Raw genomic sequence first — 23,936 nt, 5'->3', positions numbered from 1 at the left:
GAGGGTCCCATCCCCGTGACGGTTGCAGATGTATTCTCTTTATGCTGAAAGAGAGCCCACGTTTCCGACGAACCCCGACGGTGTTCTAGTCCGCGCGCCAATTGTCTCGTAGAACATGCATGGAATAATAAAAGAGGCAATGAGGGATAAAAAGTACCCAAAATAATTGATAAAATCATATGAAAGTACAAACGACACATGTACCTTCGAGGAGGCTTGCTCGGCAGTGCGCACCGGGAGCGAATGAAACACGAAGGAGAGCCCAAAATCTGAGGCTTATCCTCACCGTTTTACTCCGGCGAAAGAAAACACAACACCAGCAAGACAAAAGTCGGCGAGGTAAAGAAAATTCGGCGAGATTGGCTGGGTTGGCCGAGAAAAAGAAAGAAGAAGAAGAAAAAGAAGAAATGAAGAAAAAAAAAAAGAAAAAAAAATTAGGAGAAGAAGAAGAAGATAAAAAAAAAAAAAAAATAAAAAAAAAATTAGGAGAAGAAGAAAAGAAATTATGATAAGAAATAGAAGAGAAAGAAAAATCAGAAGAAGAAGAAGAAGGGAAAAAAAAGAGAAGAAAAAGAAATAGAAGAAAGAAAAAAAAATAAGAAAAAACATTAGAAGAAGAAGAAGAAATAGAAGAAGAAAAAGAAGAAGAAGAGGTATAAGAAGAAGAAGAAAAATTAGGAGACGACGGATGGCTGGCGGAGCAAGACCGGCGGCGAGCGGCGCCGGCGACGGAGGAGAGGGATCCGGGAGGTCTCGCGGTCCGGGGGGGGGGGGATTCTCCGGCGTGGAGATGGTCGGCGGCCTGCTTCGCCGGCGAGGAGAAGTCGGCGACGGCAAGCACGGGCGGTTTTCGCGAACGGGAGGGGTCGGCTGTGAGGAGATGCCGAGAGGAAGAGAATTTTTTTTTTTTTAACCGTCTCTTTATTTATTGGGAGAGAGAGAATAGAGGAGAGAGGAGAGAGGAGAGAGAGAGGAGAGTTACGGGGCTTTTTTAAAAAAGAAGGAAAATCTTTTTTTTAATATTAATAATAATAATAATAATAATATTATTATTATTATTATCTCTCTGCATCTTTTCGTCGAATACGTCATTGCAGTGAAATGAACCTCTCCCCTAGGTAAATTTGACGTCCCGGACGCAATCACACAGTCCGTTTCGTCATTCGGGGTCGTTCGGACCAGTTTTTCAGCAATTTGGGTAAAAACAATAATTTGCGCATTTTTTTACCCGTATTCGAAGCGTTAACGACATGGATGCCCTCCTTAGATAATATCGACGTCTCGGACACATGACATTAAAAAATGATCCAAACAAGCCTGCTGAAGGATGTTGCTTGAAAGTTAAACTGTTGCCGATTTTGTTTTTGTTGTTTTTTCGCTTTCCAGAGTAATGATTGGACATCCTTTAGTATCCAATATGGTTGCAACTATACCACATTGCTGATGTCGGGTTTCAAACCCTTGATATATCTGGCTATCGTATGTTCCTTTGGCTCCTTTACTTTGCATTTTAGTTGTAAATGGTCAAATTCGGCTGTGAAATCCTCAATTGAAAGACCTCTTTGCTACAAGTGAAGTTTCAAAAACATATCCTGACGATAGTGGGGTGGAAGGTACATTTCTGCATTACTTTCTTCATCTTCTTCCATTTAGCGATTTTTTCACTTTCTTCCCTGTTTCTCTGACTAAGCACAATGTCCCATCATACAAAAGCGCTTTTCTTTAGTTTGATTGCAGCTAGCTTGACTCTCTTTTCCTCTGGTATGTCTTGATATTTGAAGACTCGTTCGACTGTTTGCAGTGAGTCGATAAACTTATCGGGGTCCATGCTTCCGTTGAACTCGGGAGGTCCATCTTGATGCCAAAGTCCCTCTGACCTCCATAAGGGGTCTCTTCTCTCGGCCTCATTTGATATTGGATACCAAAATGACGAGACTGATATTTTTCATCGCTGTGATCTTCTCCGTGGAATGGATTAAGATCCTCGTCTCTGTGTTATCTACGAGTTTCTCAATAACGGTTGAAGGTAATCTTATCTTGGGTTCTGTCATCTAGTTCTACTAGTCTCTGTTGTAGATGATGAATTTCACGTTGGATCTCTTCCCGAGTAAAGCCTGACCTATTTCTCTGTGATGGCATCACTAGAGTTAGAAATTGGAAGAAAAAAGTTGGTGGAGGTGAATTGGGTATGGGCGGATTTTGGGAAACCTTAAGATAAAACTATGGTTGAGCTATCTCTGATACTACTTGATATTAGAACTGGTAAGGGAAATAGTGGAAACACAAAAAATAAACTTTCATTAATATCAAAATATAGAAGGGAGTGGGAAGTCCGGAAAAATCAAGAAAATTCAAATTTGACTGTTGGCACCCATATGGATCGTGCATATTCGTAATCTCGCTCACCTCCTCATTCCAACAAAGGTACCCGGGCTCCCTGCTCACGCACGGGTTCTCCCGCTTTCGCGAATTCTCTCAGATTCTCGCTCCTGCAGAGTCTTGTGGGGCTTCTATCCTGCAGGATCGAAGTGCTCCGAATCGGGGCGTAGTCTAGCTCCCTGGGGTGTTGTTTTAGCCCTCGAGTTAGGACGCCGGTAGTGCCTGCATCCAATAAATTTTAATGAGTTGTGTCTATAGGAACAAAGCATTTCAATAGCTTCTTATTACAAGACGACACCTCACTCGAACCAATGTAATGATAGAAACAAATAGGAGACGAGAGAGAGAGAGAGAGAGAAGTCATTTTTTACCATAATTGACAATCTTGTCGAGGAGTTTCACATCCGACGCCATCATGAAAGCCAATGCTGTGTTGTACAAGCGGGAAGGAGTGGAGGAAGGAGGAAACATAACAACGAGAGCGAGCCTCGCATGTGACATTTTTGTCATGCAGAATTCTTGTTGAAGGAAGGTGGAGGGAGGAGATCAGCTTCGTGCACTACTCTGGATTGATCCGCATGAAGGGGAGGAAGTTGCGGCTTCGTAAGCTAGCATCGGGCTGCGAAGGAGAAGGGGGTCGCACCACCTTCGCGTGTAGGGGAAGGAGAGCAACGAAAAGGCCAACGACTGAAGTAGGTGGGTTTTGCTTGGAGCTAGGGCAGAAGCCGAAACTTTAAAAAAAATTGTATATTTAATAAGTTAATATATATTGTTATATATATAATTGTGTGTGTGAGTATATTTTTATTTAAATGATGCGTTAATATAAAGTTACTTGAAAATTGAAATACAATAGAAGGTATGAAAATACCAAATTAATGGGTGTAAGGTGACTCAAACTTTCATTTCAAGGAAAGATGAATAGTCGCTGTCGTGAAGTGGAGAGTGAAAATCTAGCGAAACCAAATTCACGATTTAAGGTAAGTTGAGGTTGTACTAATTTATTTAATGAATCTTATATAAATATTCAAATTTATTCTTTTAAGTGTTAATAGTGATGTATCTGAAATCATGATTTAAGCAATCAAAGTTTTAGATTTGGATCAAATAGAGGGTGACAATAACAAAGAAATTTTAAGGTTAGTTGAGGTTTTAACGTATTACTTAGCAATTTAATATGTATGTTTAACTTTTAAAATATTAATAGTACTTTGAATTAATTCAAAATTTTCATAATATAATCAAGAGAGGTGATTGAGGAAGAAGTAAACAAATAAAATTGATTGAGGTAAGTTTTACTTATGTTTTTAAATTTAAAAGATATATTAATATCTAAAATAGCGTATAATTGGAAATTGCTTTTGAATTTTTATTAAGGGAACTAATGAAGTGATAAAATATTATGTTTTGTCTTTTTCGGCACTAATCAAAGGATGTGAAATAATAAGTAGCTATAAGATTCATAAAAAGTGGTTAGATGAGTACATATATTTTTAAATTATGGTAATATTGATTTGTGTGAAGTATTATTTTAATTTTTGGTTTGCTTAGATTTTATTGGCTCTTTAATTTCATTTTAATCATATTGAGTCTTTGTCGTTGATATTTAGATGTTATTTAAATGCGTAGTTCAGGTTATTGAATGTTATGAAAAAAAAAGAATGAGATTTATTCTTTTAATTGCTTGTATGTGCATGTTTGAATATGATATTATCATTTTACGGTACTAGCGGGGAATTCTAACATATCCGTGCACGTAAATGAATTACGATATTGATATTGAAGTACCTTAAATAACATAATTTTTTATGGTGTTCTTGTGAAAGTTGTATACAAATTAAAAGGATATCGATATGTAAGTTATATAGTAAGACATATAGTGAATATTTAAAAATCAGCTTAATGATCATTTTAAATTGTATAAATAGCCAATTGCTCTTCTATTTTTTCGTCAAATCGTTATAGTTCAAGAGTATGAGCGTTAACTAGTTTTGTTTAACTTATTGTTCTAAATAAATTTTTTAGGTTTAGTTTATTTGATTAAAAGATAAGCAATAATAGAGAAAATATTTATAGAAGGCACGAATAATCCTAAATGAGGTAAAATTACATGTTTTAATTTGATTCATTTTTATGGCTGCTCTTTCATCTATAAAATACTAGGTATAGAAAATAAATTAAAATAAAATATGTAAATTTATCTCATTTCTAGTTGACTGCGTATTCTATAAATATTCTCTACTATTTCTCATCTTTTAATCAAAGAAATTAAACCTGAAAAATTAGTTTATAATAACGGTAAGTCAAATAGAGCTAGTGAACACTCATACTCGTAAACTATAAAAATTTAATGAAAAAGAAGAAAATATACATGTCAATTAAATTGTGCAAAGATATAAGAATATTTGGCGGTTTGAACTATCTAACATGGTAATTCAAGCTGATTTTTAAACATTCACAATGTCTTACTATATCATTTACATGCAAATAAACTTTTAATTTCTATACAACTGTTACAGGACCACTGTAAAAATTATATCATTTAAGGTACTTAATTATCAATATATTTTTTCATTTACGTGCACGAGTACATTAGCGTTCCCCCACTAGTAGCATAAAAGGTGGTTTTGTCATAGTTAAATATGCACATGCAAACAATAAAAAAAATCACATTTTTATTTTCTTTTCATAAGATTTTATAGTCTGAAATTTGCATTTAAACAACATGCAAATATCAGTAACATGTACTTGATGTGATCAAAATAAAATTGAAGAGTCAGAAATCTTAAGCAAGTCGTAGAGCAAAAAAAACCTAGGAAAAATCAATATTATTATAATTTAAAAAAATAAACACTCAACCATTTCTTTTTGATGATTATTGTTGCCACTTAATCATTGTCATCCTCTATTTATTGTCTAAGAAGGCAAAACATGACATTTTTATCACTTCTTTATTTCTCTTATTGAAGTCTTAATGTAAGTCTTAATGTAATTTCCAATTACACGCTATTTTTGGTATTAGTATATCTTTTAAATTAAAAGGCATAAGTAAATCTTACCTCGATTAATTTTATTCGTTTGTTCCATTCTCGATCACCTCTTTTGATTATATTATCAAATTATGATTTAATTAAAAGTACTATTAATATTTTAATTGCTAGAGATATATTAAATCGATAAGTAATATGCTAAAACCTTAACTCGCCTTAACTTTTATTTGTGGTTCTCACCCTCTACTCGATACAAATCTGAAACTTCGATTGCTTGAATCTTGATTTGAAATCCATCTACTATTAACACTTAAAGCATATGTGTGAATATTTATATAAGATTCATTAATTAAATTAGTACAACCTCAACTTGCATTAAATTGCGAATTTGAGTTTTACTAGACTTTCACTCTTCACTTCACTCCAATGATTCTTCCTCTTTTCTTTTAATGGAAGTTCAAGTCACCTTACACCATCCAATTCAACACTTTTGTAGCTTCTATCTTGCTTCTAATAACTTTCTAATTACACATTATTTAAAGAAAAATACAAATATATCCAAACACTCCCGCACACACACAATTATTTATTTAACAATATATATTTACTTATTAAATTATTAAACACACTTTTTTTTTTTTTTGAATTTTCGGCTTCTTCCCTAGTTCCACACACAACACACCTATTGCTTCGGTCACTGGCCTTCACGCTGCTCTCCTTCTTCCCTTACATGGGAAGGCAGTGTAATATCTTCACGCTACTCTCCTTCACACGACACTAGCTTACGAAGCAGTTGCTTCCTCCTTCGATTTGGGCTCGATCCACAGCAGTGCTGGAAGCCGATCTCTTCCCTCCACCTTCCTTCGGCAAGAGTTCCACATGAAAAATTCATCGCACGCGAGGCTCCTTCTTGATGTTGCGTTTCCTCCTTCGTCTCCTTCCCGCATGCGATACAATATTGTATCAACTTTAATGATGGCGCCGGATGCAAGACTCCTTGATGAGGCTGCCAGTTAGGGTAAGAAACGACCACTCCTTCCTCTTTCTTCCGTTTCTCTCTCTCTCTCTCTCGTCCTGTTTATTTCCATTGTTACATTGGTTCGAATGAGGTGTCTATCTCATAATAAGATGTTGTCGAAACACTTCGCTCGAACCGACACAATTCATTAAAATTTATTTTATTTTATTACATTTTATTTCATATTTTAGTTATGACAATCTTCCATTCCTATTAAAATTTTGTCCTCGAAATTTACAAAATCTTCTCCAAGTATCAATTCACTTCTCATTATGCTGATAAAGCTTAAAGTATTCATAAATTTTCATCAAGAAGTTTAAATGTCATGCAACAAGATGAAATGTGGATACAATAAAATAATGGTTTGATATATGGAAATTCAACTAAATTTTCTCAATCAATTGAATCAAGGTAATATCATACTTGAAGTACGGTAAGAAAATGACCCCACCACTATAACATGTGGTAAAACATGAAACTCATCAATCCCCGGTGAAGTATCATTTGCGGGTTCTTTAGTCTCTCTTATATTAAGAGAATAAACTCGAGGTCGAACTAACTGTCCTGATTGAACTTGAGTAGTAGTTAAAACTGCAAACTCTATCTTCTCTGCCCACCTGTAGTCTTATGTAAAAGAACTCCAACTGATTTATGCTCTACTAATATTTTTTTTGGACAAGTGAAGGGCAATATCTAGTTATATGTCTTGAGTGGTGACACTAGTAACATTTATGGGAGCCCATCACACATTCACCCTTATGTTGTTTTTCACATTTGACACAAGTGACTATGGTACTACGAGAAATTGCCACCACAGTATCTTTCAAAATTGAACTTGTGCTTCTTGACATTGAATCATGTTGATTGATCCACAGACTCTCCTTTGTCCAGACGCTTTCTCTTGTGCATCTCCTTATGCTTCTAAATAACCTGAAAATTAATCTCTACTCGCCTAGCCCGTTACACAAACACCGAGTGGTCATTGATCCCCAAAGGCACCAACAGCTGCCTGATTAAATCCTTTATATTCCTTTCTTGGTGAATTCCAAGCCCGGGTTTTGGAGGAACCAATAGAGCCCTTGGCAAAATTTTTATCATGTATATGAGGGTGGAAAATGAGATTTTTGGAGTTTTGGGATTAAATGTTGAGTAGATTGTATTTTTTTGAAGAAGTAGATTTTTCATTTTTTCATATGTTTTCTCTTGGCAACAATGTGAACCTTCTCAACTTTATACTAGATATGGGGAATTAGGGTTTTCTATGGGCACAAACCCCAATGATTAAGGTTTTATTGAGCCTAATTTGCTAATTACAGAAAGGGCTTCCATTCATGGGTTCACTCTCATCACATATCACAATTAGATCGATGTGATGACATGCTTAAGGGTGCTAACCCTTTTTTGGGGGGCTAAAATTCAGAGATCCAAATCGAATTGTCCAAAGAGGACTACTCTAGATGTGAGTATCAAAGATACTCTTATCTAATTGTTTGAATTTCAATGTACTGTGCTTGACTAATTCATGTTATGTTTTATTGGAGACATAGAGCATGGTCAATTCGGTTATTCAAATTTAAATCATCGATGCATCTCAAAATAAATTGCCCCACGGCATATAAATATGGGTGAAGCTACAGTGCGGGCACTGGGGCTTAGGCTCCTACTGGCCCAGTCCAGTAAAAGAAATTTATGATTGGCTTTTATTTTTTTTTTTGGGTAATAAAACCGTAAACAATAGTCCAAATCGTGCCTTTGCACCATCCTAAAGCCTGTAGATCATCAGTCGTAGTCCAACAATTCTGCAGTCCCACAGTTTCTTAAGGCCACAACAACCGCTTCCTGATTTGCTGCCAGCAAGCTACGGTGTTTAGTTTACTTTGCTCTCTTGTTATATATATAAACCCTAAAGAAATAGCAAAAAGACATTTAAAGTTTGAATTCTGTATTGGCCTGGAGCCTGCTGTATCTTTGTCATGTCATAGGTACTCCTTCATCCTTCCAAGATTTTTTGGTTAAAATTGGTCTCATTTTAGCTTTTAGTTGTCTTTGAAGTTAGAATTCTGTATTGACCTGGAGCCTGCTCTATCTTTGTCATAGGTACACTTTTCATCCTTCCAAGTTTTTTTGGTTAAAATTACTTGGCTATCTCATCTTAGCTTTTAGTGTCAAAATCCACCACATTTGTAATGAATAATAAAAAAAAAAAAAACTAAAAAATCTAAAAAATGGTTTTTGTTAAGTTAATATTCAACTGAAATGTCAATAGGACTTCTTGTTCATCATCCTTATTACCCTCACAGATGAACTTTGTCATGTAAAACAAAACTCAATCAAATTGCTATACATGATCTAATAATCTTCTTTTCAACACACAAACCTTGGCATTTTTCCAATCATTTTTCTACTCGTTTTTTAGATATCTACTTTTAATTTATTACTTTAAGGGCTGCATTTTTCTTGAAAGATTTGCTTATCAGTTAAACTCGCTAATGTACTTCTTAAATAACACTAACTTTGGGTCATGGCTTTGATTAACAAGCAAAATAATTTCTAGTTTTTTAGCAAATTTTATTATTAAAAATAGTTCCGTTAGTGGGTTAACGGGTTATGTGTTTGATAAGTTGAATTTCTTTAAAAATAATGTAAAAGAAGTTAACATGATATCATTGATTATAATTTTTAAAATCATTAATTTATGCTCCCTCTGAGACGAAGTCTTAGCTCTGCCATTGCTTATAGATGGAAATAATTTAAGTAAATGCAGAACACTTACTGAGCTTGGTCTATTTCAAACATTTGATTTTAGGTGGCCATCGAGGGTTACTCTAAGGTTAGCAGCTTCATGTAATTTCCGGTTTCACTTACCTTGGGATAAGAAACGAGGAGTCAGGTACACCGAATAAAAGGGAGAGGTAGCAAGGGGACGGAAGCCGGGAAGGCGAGTTCGCTCTACCAAAGCATGCGATTGGGGGAAATTTACTTACCTGTAGAGACTAGGTAAGAGGCTTCACGGTCTTGTGCGGGAGGTAATGCCATCGAGCGGAGGAGAGGAGAGGCAGGAGGTCTCGGCATCGGTGTCGATCAGCATCAAGGCCTATGCTGGTGTCGGGCGACTGATCGGGGGATAGGGTGGAGACCAGTGCAGATGGAATTACGTAAGAGGAGGTTTGCGAGGGTTAGGGCAGAGCGGCGACTCCGTCGCACTGAGTAGGAATAAGCGATGGAAGAGTGTGATCCTTTGCGCAGATGAATGACAGAAGTAGAGATGAGCTTGTGCGCTAGGGAGAGCTGAGGTCGAAGTAGCTGTCGATCGGAAATCGCGTTTCTTGACCAAAAGTGATCTCGCCCGGCTTTATGAGTGTAATGTTTATTGAAGTGATTTAATAATAATGATAATGACATTGATGATATATATATATATATATATTAAATTGAAATTAAGTTGGATTAGATATAGTAAATCTAATACTTAATGCAAAATGTAATAATTTATTAAAATAAATAATTAATTAATTATCATGGTTATGTTAGTTTTCTAATTTTGAAGGGTCGACGATGACAAATTCAAGTGCAAATTAATCGTCATCAATGTGAGTACTCTTATTCTTAAATTATAGTATCATTTTGGTATCTTTGCTAAGACAATTTTATGGATTGTTATTTATGTTTGATTATTACAATTGATTTTTTTATTATAGAATTTTATCGGTTATTTCGATGCGAATGCTTATAATCTTATATTATAAAATATTTAATGTATTCTAGTATTATATGTTGAGTAATATGAAATTATTAATGATTATGGAGTCCCTCCTTGATGGTATTAGTAGGGGAATACTAAGGTTCCTGTGCCCGTAAATGGAAAATAGTATTGAAGTTGATTTGTCTTAACGGTTGTACAGATATAAACGGTTTTAGTATGCTATTTATATAGTAAGATTTATTGAATAATATGTTAGTTGTTTATATTGATTTATTAAAAAGTTTATCTGACATGCATATTAGTTTTTTCTTGCATTGTTGTAGTTTAGGTGTATGTTTTTATTGATTTTTTTAGTTTATTGTTTTTTTAAACTAATTTTTCAGGTTAATTAAGTGTTAATGATGAGCGTTAGAAGAGATAATGTTTATAGAAAATGCGGGCAACTAGTAAAGATGTAATTTTATATATATTGTTTTATTTAATTTGTTTAGTGGTTGTTTCATTTTTTTTTAAAATTGCAGATGAATATAGAAAATTTAGTTTTTTACCGTCCGACCGACGGTTTTCGTCTTGGTTAATCCCCAGCGTCGGGCTCATAATAAAGGATTTTGTAGCATATTTATATGTTGCCTTAGATTGGGAGACCTGAGCTGGCATGAGCTCTTGGGTGGAACGCAGCTGTACAAAAGAGGTTTGATGATTTTTTACGTTTTCTCTAACTAGTATTTGGTTTGTTAGAGTAAGTGAATCCTGATTTTAGGAAAGGGTGGACTTGCATTCTAAGGGAAGACTTGCAGATGGATTTGGTATGTGAATAAACATGCATCTTTGTATTTGATAAAGATGACTCAGATGTGAAGTCATTTTATTTGTTTTAATCTTAACATATAGTTTTTATGAGAGTAAATGAATAAACTATCGCTGTTTCGGTTTAGTGTATAACAGCTTTTGATTTGATGATTGAATTCTCTTCAGTGTTTGAAGAGTTGTTCAAAGTGATTTATATAATTATTGCAGATTCTGTGCTGTTTGAGCATATATTAATGGGCGAAAAAGGCTCGTACAACCAAACAAAAATTTTCTAAATAGTGTCTATTGCTATTGCTGTCACTGATGATTTCATTTGACAGCTTTTCCAAGTTTTCTGTAACATAATGAGATGAGAGTGAATCACCGATTTGGTCAGTGATGCTAAATGAGGTTGATTGAACTTTGTGCTGATTCTTCATTTCATATTAATTAAAATGGAAATTTACATGCGTACCACACAAGTATTTTGTATTTACATATCTAACATCCAAAGTTTGATATTACAATTATAACGCCCTGGTGTCATAAACTTATGCATGAAAATGTGTGTTTCACTTTTAAAAAGATAGTGGTGGTGTTCTTTTCGATATGATATTAATGATTTGAGTGATGTGCATATAAATATAAATGTCTAAGTGATAAATATGTAAATTCATAAGAATTGTGTGGTATGTATGTAAATGCCCCTTAATAATTAAGTCATTGTATCACCAGAAATCTGAGTGGCGAACTGTGGATTTTTTTTTGTACCAAATCTTTACCAACCTAACAACTCTCCATCTTTTGTGGGGGACCTTGTGTTCCCGTTGAACTGCTTCAGAAAAGTCATACATTATGAAATGTTTTTAGCACGTCACTCTGATTATAAATTTCAAATATGCCCCAGAGCTATTAAAAACTTTTTAACTGTGTGATTTCATCTGGGTCTTTGATAATTTCCGTCTTTATGCTCAACAACTCAGCATGATTGTTTAAGTCTACTTACTCTGGTTGCTTCTATGTCACATCATACAAAGCATGTGGCATTTTTTAAATTCTTTAGTCCAGTAAATGGCAATAGAACATTTTGTTCGACTCAACTAATATATTTTATTATACAGCGGTTTTAAAAAGCTATGATTGAGAACTTTCTGAGATAAGATGCCATTAAGTAGCTTAAATCTTTCAACAGTTTCTAGTCTGGACAATGCTAGACTAGTTTTCATTTATTTTCATTCTTATTTTGGTTTCTACAAGTTCACAACGGGAGGCAGTGGGGTTGGGTCATTTCTGTTATTTTTTTCTATATCTATAAGTAATATAAGCTTTATTATTTGGTTGAGCATAGTTTGAATTTCTATCTGACTTTCCCATTTTTTTTCGTTGTTGAATCTGTAGGTTCTAAGCATGAGAAGGGCTGGCGATGCTAATGTGGTGGCACAGTTTGTAGCACACTTCACTCGTCAATTCATTGAGGTATTATAGAAGTTTGTTGTCAACTATTGTGAATTAATCATATATTTAGTTATTTTATTGTTTTTTGTTTTGATAGAATTAATCTCTCCCGTTAATTTAGTTTTTCATCTGATCGCGAGATCTCGTGTTCCCCAAGCTTCTCATACCTCTGCACATTTTACTCTTCTTTTGGTTTTTTTTTTTTTTTTTTTTTGTTTTTTTAACTGTCGTTGATAGACAACGTTGCACATATTTTTATCTTATTTGCTATCATCTCATTTTATCTACTATTTACCAAAATGAACATTATCTAGACTAGTGTTATGTATAGTGAGTGTGATAAGGTAGAACGAGTAAAAAGGTTCAGCAAATGTTTTATAACTAGAATTCAGTATTTAATGTCTTTTTGTGAGCTCAATTAACTTCCAGTGACTGGTATTAGACTATTGCTGTTCAATCATTACAAATAAAGAAGGCTAATGTCCAGTGACTGTAGTTTTTCTAGGCATTGCTCTTAAGTCCAATGCATAGAAATGATTACTAGGGAAATCGTATATATTTGGGAAACGTGCTCTCCCTTCAAAAGGGAACAGCAATAGAAGGGTTTTGCGTTTGTATTTATAACTGTGAAGCAAGCAAAGACCGAATGTATACTGCCCATACCCATAGGTTGAGCAAAATTAAATTCAGCTGAAAAGTAATTTTAGCCAGTAAAGATCATAATGTTTATAATGAAAAAACAGATTTGGGAAATCTCCGTTTAGGTTTTTCAAGAACAAAGATACTACTGAACTGGTATTAAGAGCAATGCCTAGAAAAACTAGCATGCCTGGTAATGCTGATCAAATGCCTGCTAAGCTGACCAAGTCTTTCAGTAACTTCTTAGCATGAACAGGCAATGAGATATTAATTAAGTCCCATCTATTGCTAGTTGAAAACTCTATTTCCAAACCCTCTGCTGGGCTCTGGCTTGGGCTTGACCTGGTCCCCAGAGAATTTTTGCAAGGGCTCTCAATTGCAATAATCATTAAAACAAATAGAACACATCTTAGCATGAGCTTTAAGTTGCCTACTTGTATTGTGATTCAAAACTTCTTGGCCTATTATGCGGTTACACTTCATTTTGTTTTTGGATGATTTCTTTCTTTGTTTTTTTTCTAACTAATCTCGAATACTTGTAGTTTCATTTTCTCTTGTATTCTTGATTTCCATTATATGCTCTTGAACTGCGGTGGAAACAAATTTCTATTATTCATTCCAAAATGAGTACTATTTATTATAGTCTTAGAAATCGAACCAGTTCGGCCATTTCGGTTGGCTCAATTGTGAATCAATCATTCGATTGGTTTGGTCCAAGCTCAAAACGGTTTCTGCTGGCACCAGGATTGAACCTGTTTGAATCAGAGTTGAAGTGCCAAACCGATAAATCGTTCCAGTTTTTAAAGAATCAGTTGGTTTTATTGTTGTCCAATTTTAGTCTTTTGATTTTAATCTCATAACTACAAATAAGAATTTAAATTAAAAATAGAGAAAATATCATATTTCAATATTTTGATTTAGAATATTATTCAAAATATTCAAAAAAATGATGTGCCTTAAATTAAAAAATTGTTTAATTGAATTGATAAAAATAATTACTGTTCTATTATTATATAAATTAAATTATATTAAAATAATTTCAATAATTATTACATCATTCACTTCAATCGTGATTGAACTTTGAACATCTTCTGCTTGCCTCCACATCCTGTCAAATTTTCTTAACCTTCATTTTTGTACACCTTTCTCGACTTCTAAGTTCAACCTAGATTACGTTTTCCTTTATTGTTTCCTCTATATATTAGGCCAAGGAACCTCTCCATATATAACAAGTCAACTGTTCTTCCATTTTCTGACCACTAAATTCCCCCTAAATATGTAAGGCATCATCTTCTAAATTATTTTACCCTAATCTTCTCTGCCAAGCAGGTGTGGAAGAAGAAGCAGCCGAATGAAGGCACTGAGAAAAAAATAGGGAAGCTTATAGAAGAGAATATTGGGAAGGCAATGAATTTCCTCCAGTCATCTGTGTCATCTACGTTGAAGCTCCCTGAGCCCAACGCCCCATTATAGAACCCGGCTACACCCTGCACGTGCCCATCAACTACTCCTATACAGTTACTTATATGGTATATTATTCTTCCCTTTGTCATCTTCTGTTGACGCCCTCGGGAGCTTGAAATTTTTAAGGCGGGAACAGATAGCGAGACTTGCACATCTTTTGCTTCATATTGCTTATTATTATTACTATTTACTCTTTTGTGAAGGATTTGGTTGCACAGTACAGAGAGATTGCTGATTGCAATTTATAGAATGTTTTGTAAAATGTATATTTTGTGTTTGAAAGTGGTGGCTGCAGATGAGAGAAAAATGTCTGTTTTATTGTTGTTTTCACTTTTTTTTTTAAGGTTTTTCTAAGTTTGTATGCGTTTGTGCTTTGCCACATAACTTTATTTGTTTGTTGATTCCAATATGCAAATTTAATATGAGATTGAATGGATTTTTAGAATGGTTTTTTTTTAATCCTGAGTTAAAATATGTGGTGGCTTTAATGATGATTGTAACATTTACTGAGATATTCAAGTTCTTGTTGGAGTATTTGCATGCATGCCACCCAATTCCTTTGTATTTGCATATCTAAAACCTAAATCTTATGCTTGCCACTCAAATCTTTCATGTCACATAAAAAGTACCATCATTTTAACTTTAAAAAAGTGAAGCATCTTTTCATCCAAAAAATTTTATACATGTAAAAATTAAATTGTAGGTGTTAGATATGTAAATACATACTAATTAAGTGGTATCCATGTAAATCTTCGTTTCCTTTTTGCTATAAAGCATTGTAATTTATTTCCAATGCATTGTTAATTAAAAAATAAGGCTTTTGATTAGCTAAAAAATATGTGCATGGAACTTGTTTTGCTAATTGAATTTTTTATTTTTTGATTTTTCATGTCTTTGATACTAGAAGTCTTGATATAGTGTATTAATTTACATTAATTTTATTAACATGTATATGTTGAGGCTCATCATTTCTTATAAAATAGTAACAAAATAAAATAATAATAATAATAATAATAATAATAATAACTGGTAAGGAGGTTTTAAACATCCTTATTCTCAAGGCAGTAAGCGTCTGAAATCTAATGTGTTTATTAGTGGTGATGGTTTGTTTCAAATTAAAAGCATAATTTCAAATCATAGCACAACGTTAAAAGATGAGCATTCCTCAGTTAATGTTACGAACTGGAATTGTATCTTGTGTAGAGCCGATGTAAAGTATAAATGGATTAGTGTTGGTTGCCACTATATTTATATTGGCTAATTTTTTAAATTGCTCATTTCATTATTATAAGCAGCGCCAAGCCTAGCATGCATGTGATTTGTTTATGCGTATTGCGGAAGCTCAATTTTTGTATTTGTCCAAGTTGTTTGTTCTAGATCTATACGATGGCATCGATAAAGCCATCCAATAATATTGTTGACAACATGAGCTCACATGGCTAACACATTCATCAACATATGTTAGCCTATCACACCATCTAAAGAGAAGCTGTCCTAACTAGCATCAAAGTGCTCAGAGTAATTTTCCGAGTATGTATAACTTTGACGGGGTTGCCACACCGGCCTAGCTCTAAAGATCCAAGGGATTTAAAAGGTGTCGCCCAAGTTGAATTTTAAAAAGAGTTAGCTTTACATAATCTAAAAATTATGGCAAATGTAACTAGACTAGATATATATATATATATATATATATATATATATTTGATTAGTAGTATTAAAATGTAATGTGACATGAGTTAGATTCCTTTGGCTCTAAGCACAATCATATTTGTGCATTACTCGCCATGATCGACTTGATAAACAATGTTCGTTAAGCAATCACGACAAACACAGGGTTACTCGTCTATTGAGCATGATTTGCTATATAAGAATGCATGCAAATGCAAATGTAAACAATCATACACAAGAGTGGTGACGGTGAGTGTGTCGTGAGGGCAGTGTTTCAAAATTTTGGGTGTGCCGTGAAGACAGTGAAACGAATGGGTGGGTGTGTCGTGGAGGCAGCGACCCAAAGAATGGGTGTGTCGTGGAGGCAATGATCCAAAATGGTGGGCGTACGATAGAATCATCAACCCAAAGAATGAGTGTGTTGTGGAAGCAGTGACCCGAAAGGGAGGGCATGCCATGGAAACAACAACCCAAAGAAATGTGTGTGTCGCGAAGGCGATGTCTTAAAAGGGTGGGTATGCCGTGAAGACAACGACCCAAAACATGAGTGTGTCATAGAGGTAGAGACCCGAAAGGGTGAGCATGTCGTGGAGACAATGACACAAAGGATGGGTGTGTCGTGGAGGCAGAGACCCAAAATGGTGGGCGTGTCGTGGAGGCAATGACCTGAAAGGGTAGGCGTGTCGTGGAGGCAATGACCTGAAAGGGTCGTGGAGTCGCAAAGGCGCTGACCCGAAATTGTGGGCGGGTTGTGGAGGTAGCAATCGAAAGGAATGGGTGTGTCATAGAGGCAGTGACTCGAAAGGGACGACGTGTCGTGGATACAACGACCCAAAGGATGAGTATACCATGGAGGCATTGACCTAAAAATATGAGTGTGCACGAGGTGCAGTGACTATGGGGGAAATCATATGACAATTCAATGTGGTGCCATAGGAAAGAAGTGGAGCAATTATTGTCAGAGAGAATTATGCATCGGGGGGACTTGATACGCAAGCCATCCCTGATACAGACACATGGGTGTCCGGGGCGGGTATGCAAGAAGAGTGACCCAAGCAAGACTCAAATATGCAGGTCTATGGGCATGCAAGGTGACATGCAAAGTGGACATGTAAGAGTACACTAGTGCAAGTGAAAACGTGAATAACGTGGGGCACCATGGCACAGAGATGTCACAGAGCAAACATGCGGAGTAGCATACCCATGGGAGGCGCAATTAATCGATATGGACATATGAGGGCAAACCATGGGTGATGCAAACCATGTAAAACAAACACCATACATGTGAAATTGGATGTTCGACTTGCTGGGTGACCGGGGTGGTCAACCCGAGACAACATATCCAACGGGCTCAGTTGGGCTAAGGTGGCCGACTAGACAGAGGGAATTAGTCGACCGGGTTGGGGCGGTCGGTTAGACCAATGTGCTATGCAGATTAGGACAGGGGACCGATCAAGGCGATGTGCTATGCCGACCAGGCTGGGCGGCTGGTCGAGGCAATGTACTATGTTGATTAGGCCAGGGCAATAGAGTGAGGCGATGTGTTATGCCGACTGGGCTGGAGTGACCGATCGCGGCAATATGCTAGTGCGATATGGTTCACACAAGGCACATATCGTGATACAATACATCATGCAATGTGAATGATCACAATCGATGGCGAGCCACACTCATCTGATGATCTCGCATAGGCACTTAGGCTTTAGCACATGTATATGCAACATAGCCGCCTCCTACATTGGCGAGACATGTGGGGAACTTGACATTCAAATTCCAAAAGGAAACACTCCACAATGTTGTGGCATGGAGTAGCTACAAATCTTTTCTCACTTTACAAAATCTGAATATCTTAACCTTTATAAGGAGGGTTAGAAATGCCAAAGCAAGGGGAAGTTAGAATTTCGACCCACTTAAGTGTAGATCTGAGGGTTCACAAGGGAATCTTTCGGATTTGCTAGGAATGTATTCAAGGCAAGCTTCCTAACCTAGGGCTTTCTTTAGAAAATAAATGACTAATCCAAAGGCGTTTGGCCGTGTTGATTAGTTTTAGATGACCAACTTGCCTCGTGTGTGCGACTAAAGCCACAACACTTAGCAAAATCTAGTCCCAGGGTTAGATAATGAAGCTCTCCCTTAGTGTAGAAGAGTAGGCACCTTGCTCCATTGCTAGCTAAGCTCTTCCACAAAAAAACTCTCCTTACACACTCAAATGTAAGGATGGAAGAAGAGGAAGAAAATGAAGGAAGAAGGAGAAGAAAGAGAACAATTCTTTAGCTCTCTTCTGGAGGAAGATGAAGAGTCTTCCTCAAATAATTTTAACCTGAGAGATTCTCTTTAAGGCACCTCCAAAATCTCCAAGAGGAAGATGAAGCTCTCTCATGTCTACTCCCTAGCTCTCCTAACCAGCCCAAAACTGAAAATGAGGAGGAGATGGGTGAAAAGAGGAAGAGAGGAAGCTTAAATCAGCCTCCCCATGTAAAATCCCCAATTTTCCCCTTAATTAAGCCGAAAATGGATAATCAAGGGCACTTAGGACATGCCAAAAAGGGTTAATCCCCCCAGCCTTTTCATAATTTCAAGGTGTTCTTCTCAAGTACAAGGAGGGCTGGAAAATGCAGCTGTACATGGCATGCCTCCCTAGAGTCGACGAACCAAATTTTGATATCTGTGTGATTCGTCGTAGTCACGTTGGGCTCTGGCATGGTCATGCCATTTGTCGCGTGGTTGGCGTGGTCATGTCGACTCCTTGTTGTAATTGCGACGGACCTTTTGTCTTGAGGTGTTGTCATGCCACCTTTGGGCGTGACAATGTGAAATGCATCCTTCATGCAACTACTGGGAAGTTTGGTGTGGTCATGTTGTCCAACGACGCAATTATGATGTGGGCTCTGTCTTGCGGCGTGGTCACGCCGCATTCGAGTGTGGTTATGCTACAGGCAACTCTCTCAACCCTTGTGAGGATGGGTTAGGCATGGCCACACCCGACCCTTATAGGTAATTTTTTCACTCCGGGGTCCGTTAAGCGCATTTCATGACACAAAAAGCTCTTGATGAACGGAAGAGACCACACAGGCCATAGAATGGTTGTTCGGCTTACCCTTGAGTGGGAAACCATCACAGATTAGAAGTATTCACTATCAGGCACGACAAGGACAAAGTGACCCTAGTTTGGAGACGGTGCACATTTAGTAACTTCCCAACAGACTCCTTGAGCTACGGAAGGGCACGCGTGAGCGCCACACTCTCCCACAACTTCTCAGAGGCATATGACATTTTTGACTTCAAAAATCAATGCCGACAATTTTCTTTGAATTTAATTAAAAATTAATAATAAAAATATAACAAAATGTAAGAGTGTCATATTCTACTAGTATTCATAAATCTAGTAATTAGTCTATGCCAAATATATTTTGCATCAACTTTATGAACAACCACAATAATAAGTTAAATGAATTTCTTAATTATAATAATTTGATTGATGCATTATATGAATCAAATGAATTTATTATTAATTTGAAATCTAAAAGCCAAGCTTTGAAGAAATAACATATTATTTTTTATGAAAAAATTCTATGATATTAAGAATTAATTAGACATGATTAAAATTGACATGACTGTAATATGTTACTTTGGAAAACTATTATTTCGAAGTCTAGGATTTCTTTCATGACAAGGAATGCTAACTTTACAAAGCTCAATGCTAGTATGACACATGTTGGAGGACATGGTAGATATAACATGTAATAAACTCAACAAGCAAGATCTTATGTTAATAATAATATAAAATTTAGTGGTTGTGTAGATTTTACCTCATTTCAAAAGAGTTTTAGGGTAGATTAACACCTTCCATCATAAGTTTGTGTTCTAGGCTTATGGATGCATAAGGTGTAGCTACAATTTAAGCCCTTTATGTAACATATTTTTCTCATGATGAGTCATTACTATTCTAAATATGTGTACCTTTCATTAAATAAGGGTTAAATCCTAGTGTATGTATATCTCAACGATCGATCCAGTAGAAAGTTTTGATTTCATAGTTGTGCAGGTATGCCTTCAATTCTGTGTCACACTTTAAGAGATTGTAAAGGTTGAGGAAATAGCTTTTTAAATTATGTTTGGATTCTAAAATTCATCTATAGTCTTTTTTCCATATTGGAAATGATAGTAAGCTTATTGTACTTGGGCAATAATTGTTTGAGCAATGTGATAGAAAATTATCCTAAAATAATTTTCTTAGATACCAGGAATAAGCTTACTATCATTTTCATCATTCATAAGAATTCTACGTTCTTGGAAAATGCTCTATTGGTTGATGGTTTACATTGCAACTTATTTAGCATCAACCAATTTGGCAGTAAATAACATAAAATTAATGTTATAGCATCATATTGTTTAATTAAACCTTATAGTAATGTTACATAAGTTGAAAGTGTGCATAATAATGTTCGTTTGTTATATATTGATAACATTAATATTAGTAATATTTAATATTAAAATTTAACTTGTGATTGACTTTTATGAGAGTGTGCAAAATAAGCAAGTACGCATGTCGTTAAAGTAATATATGATGAGTTCAGTATCATTCTTACGAGATTTAGGGTCTGTTTGGGGCAGTTGTAGCTTAATGAATAATCTGCTGATAAGCTAGGTGCGGTGGCTATTACAAATTTTTATTTTTTTGGAAAAGTCAGACCGTTGCTAATAAACTCCCACCGCACCTAGATAGGTGCGGTGTGAAAGCGTTGTTTTCTGTGTTTTGAAAATACATAAGCTGTCAATACACAGTTTACCCAAACAGGCCATATGTGTTTTCAAAACGCCACCGCACCAAATAAACTGCCCCGAACGGGCCCTTAATTTTACTTTTTTTTTACTAAGTGAAGTATTATTTACTTTACCCTTTATTTTTATCCTACAATTAAGTAAAAGATATTCTTCAATTTAAAGTTGATAAAATAGGTTTTATATTATTATTTTCTAAACATAAAATCAAGACTAGAAAATATTGGATTTATAGATTCACCAAACTTATTACACTTAATTTTATAGATTGATTTAACACCACTCACAATGATTGTAAAAAAAAATTGTTATTTTTAAGTCTCTTCCAATAACTTAGAAGTTCTAATTTTAATGATAAATTTACTATACTTTTATGTGAATAAAAATCATGAGATTGCGTTAAGTTTTATTCTTAAATGACTGCAAATTTAAATTGAGTATATTTTTATCTCAATTACAAAACCTATTAACCTATCTTTCTCAAGTATCAAATTACTCTTCCATTATTATTAAAAGCTTGATATTTTAACTTAAATACTAGTCAAATACTCAATTAAATGAAGTGTAAGATACACCAAATAATTATAATCAATGAAAGTCATAATAATCAATTATTTTATTAACTAAATAACTTTGATTGCATAACAAACTAGAAAGAAAGTACATTTTTTCATGACAAGTGTAGCAAAATGAACAATAAACTAAAATGTTGTGCGATATAAGGAAGAACAAAAATAAGAAAAAAAATTAGAAAATATATGACTGTAAGAAGTCCTATGTCGGTATTTTCTTTTGTTATTTTTTCCCTTCTTACACATATTTATGTTTTCTTAAAGCTATCTTCTTTGTTGTACACACACACATTTACACTTCACTCTCCACACTTACTTAGACACCACTACTTTGCTAAAACTCTAATAATCCCCAACACATGGTCCCCAAATTATAAACTCTAAAAAATTATCACTTCTCCCAAGTTCACTCCAAAATAAATCCAAACTGAATGATTGGGGTCATCACACAATGATGTTCCTTGAGTAGAATTGTAGTACCAGAGGTAAAACTATGAGATTTAACTATAGTTCTTTGGCGCTTAACTATCTATTACATTGGCATAAAGTGACCAATTATAGCACTGCGATGCTCCAAACTGTGGCATTGAGGGGTCATTCTCTCTGTCTTTTACCAATATTCTAGCATTGCAGTGCCATGTGTTAGTGTTATGATTCTAAGCTTTCCATTTTTTGGTCAAATTTAATCATCTTCAGTAATGTAATGTCATTATAATGAAATGCGACACCATTCATCTAACAAATCATCATTAAAAACACATCGTTGGAGTACAATGCACTTGATCTTTTTTGTTTCGTATACTGCGACAGGGTTCTAGATACAGCATCGTGGTACTACCTTGAAATTCTTAATCTTTTTTGAATATTTTCTTGTGAAAATTTTGCCTAAAATAACTTAATTGGTATAGAAAATTCTAAAAATAAATTAAATGTACAAATTTTTAATATTATTTCAGTTCACTTATCTTATTCAGTATCGATGAATCATTTTCTTGGCATAGAATGCTATGCAACACAAGTATATACACACTAAAAGAAAATTTAATAAATGAAACATTTTATTAGTTTACATGACTCTATTATCAATCATTTATGTAATGAATTTCAACCCAAAAAATAAACTAGGTCAATTTTTTGCATCATGAACATGATATCCATATGTAGGCCGCTATAACTTCTTTATATTTATTCAAAGTCATTAACCTCAACAGTCTCAATAGTAAGATAAGTGATTTATCATTAAAGATGACATATCTAACCATACCCAAATTATGTTTTGGATAATATATGATGAGTTAAGTATCATTGCTATGTTGTTTAATGTTGAATATTTTTCTTATTATTTTTTTTACCCTTTATTTTTATCCAATAATTAAGTGAAATATATTATTCAATTTAAATTTTAAAAATTGGTTCTATATTATTAATTTATAAGCACAAAATCAAGACAAGAAAATTATTGGATTTATAGATTCTCTAAACTTATTACACTTAAATTTATATATTGATTCAACACCACTCGTAGTAATTGTCAACAAAAAATGGGTTTTTTTTTGTCTCTTCCAATAACTTTTAAGTTCTAATTTTAATGATTAATTTCTTATATTTTTATGTGAACTAAAATCAAGAGATTGCACCAAGTATTATTCTTTAAATGGCTGCAATTTAAATTAAGTATATTTCTATCTCAATTATGAAATTGGTTGACATATCTTTCTCAAGCATCAAATAACTCCTATAATATTATTAAATGCAAAATTTTTATACTTGAATACTAGTCAAACATTCAATTAAATGAAGTATAAGAAAATTAAATAATCTTAATCAATGGAAATCACAATAGTCAATTATTTTATCAACAAAATAACTTTGATTACACAACAAACTCAAAAAAGTACATTAGTTCATGACAAGTGTAGCAAAACAAACCATAAACTAAAATATTATGTGCAACAAGAATAAAATTAGATGGGATGTTTCAGTAAGAAGTCCTATGTCTGGATTTTCCTTTGTTGTTCTTCTTCTTTCTCTAAAGATTTATTTATTTTTATTAAAGCTAGTCGACACTATTTTTGGTGTGGAGTTTGCCCGTAAGAAGCTGTCGGCCATCGGAATTGAAATCCCGTTGCCCGCTTCGGAAGGACGTTAAAAAAATTTAGTTTTGAAAACTATGAAGTCAAACTGACCCCATAATTTTCATAGTTTAAATGGAAGAGCACTTTACCTCAAATTCTGTATCTATTCCAAAGGATGAATACAAGAATTGAGGGTGAGGCTCGATCAAATAAACTAGAGAAAGTTATGACATCCGTTTGATCTGCGGAACCAATATATTGGCCGACAAATTCCCCTATTTAATATAAGGAATTAAATAGGGTTTATATTATGCTGGGTTCGGGAAAAGCTTCCTATAGGGGCAAGCCCCTATAGTTAATTACATCTTAGATAACTGAAATTACCTAAGAATACTCTCGATA

At 34.7% G+C, this 23,936-nt stretch overlaps 1 protein-coding gene across 1 annotated transcript in view; it reads left to right on the top strand.

Annotated features, from left to right (window-relative positions):
* LOC110031538 overlaps positions 1 to 14,784 on the top strand; it is a 33,553-nt gene extending 18,769 nt beyond the window's left edge. The window contains exons 3-4 of the mRNA XM_020734784.1: positions 12,278 to 12,355; positions 14,303 to 14,784. Of these exons, the coding sequence (XP_020590443.1) occupies positions 12,278 to 12,355; positions 14,303 to 14,446 (222 nt within the window). The 3' untranslated portion in view covers positions 14,447 to 14,784. The remainder of the gene's footprint in view (positions 1 to 12,277; positions 12,356 to 14,302) is intronic.
* The last annotated feature ends 9,152 nt before the right edge of the window (positions 14,785 to 23,936 follow it).

Source organism: Phalaenopsis equestris, unplaced genomic scaffold (assembly GCF_001263595.1).
Source record: "Phalaenopsis equestris unplaced genomic scaffold, ASM126359v1 Scaffold000840, whole genome shotgun sequence".
Taxonomy (NCBI): Eukaryota; Viridiplantae; Streptophyta; class Magnoliopsida; order Asparagales; family Orchidaceae; genus Phalaenopsis; species Phalaenopsis equestris.
Note: the sequence above shows the minus strand (reverse complement) of the source record. Positions and strands in the feature narration are given on the sequence as shown.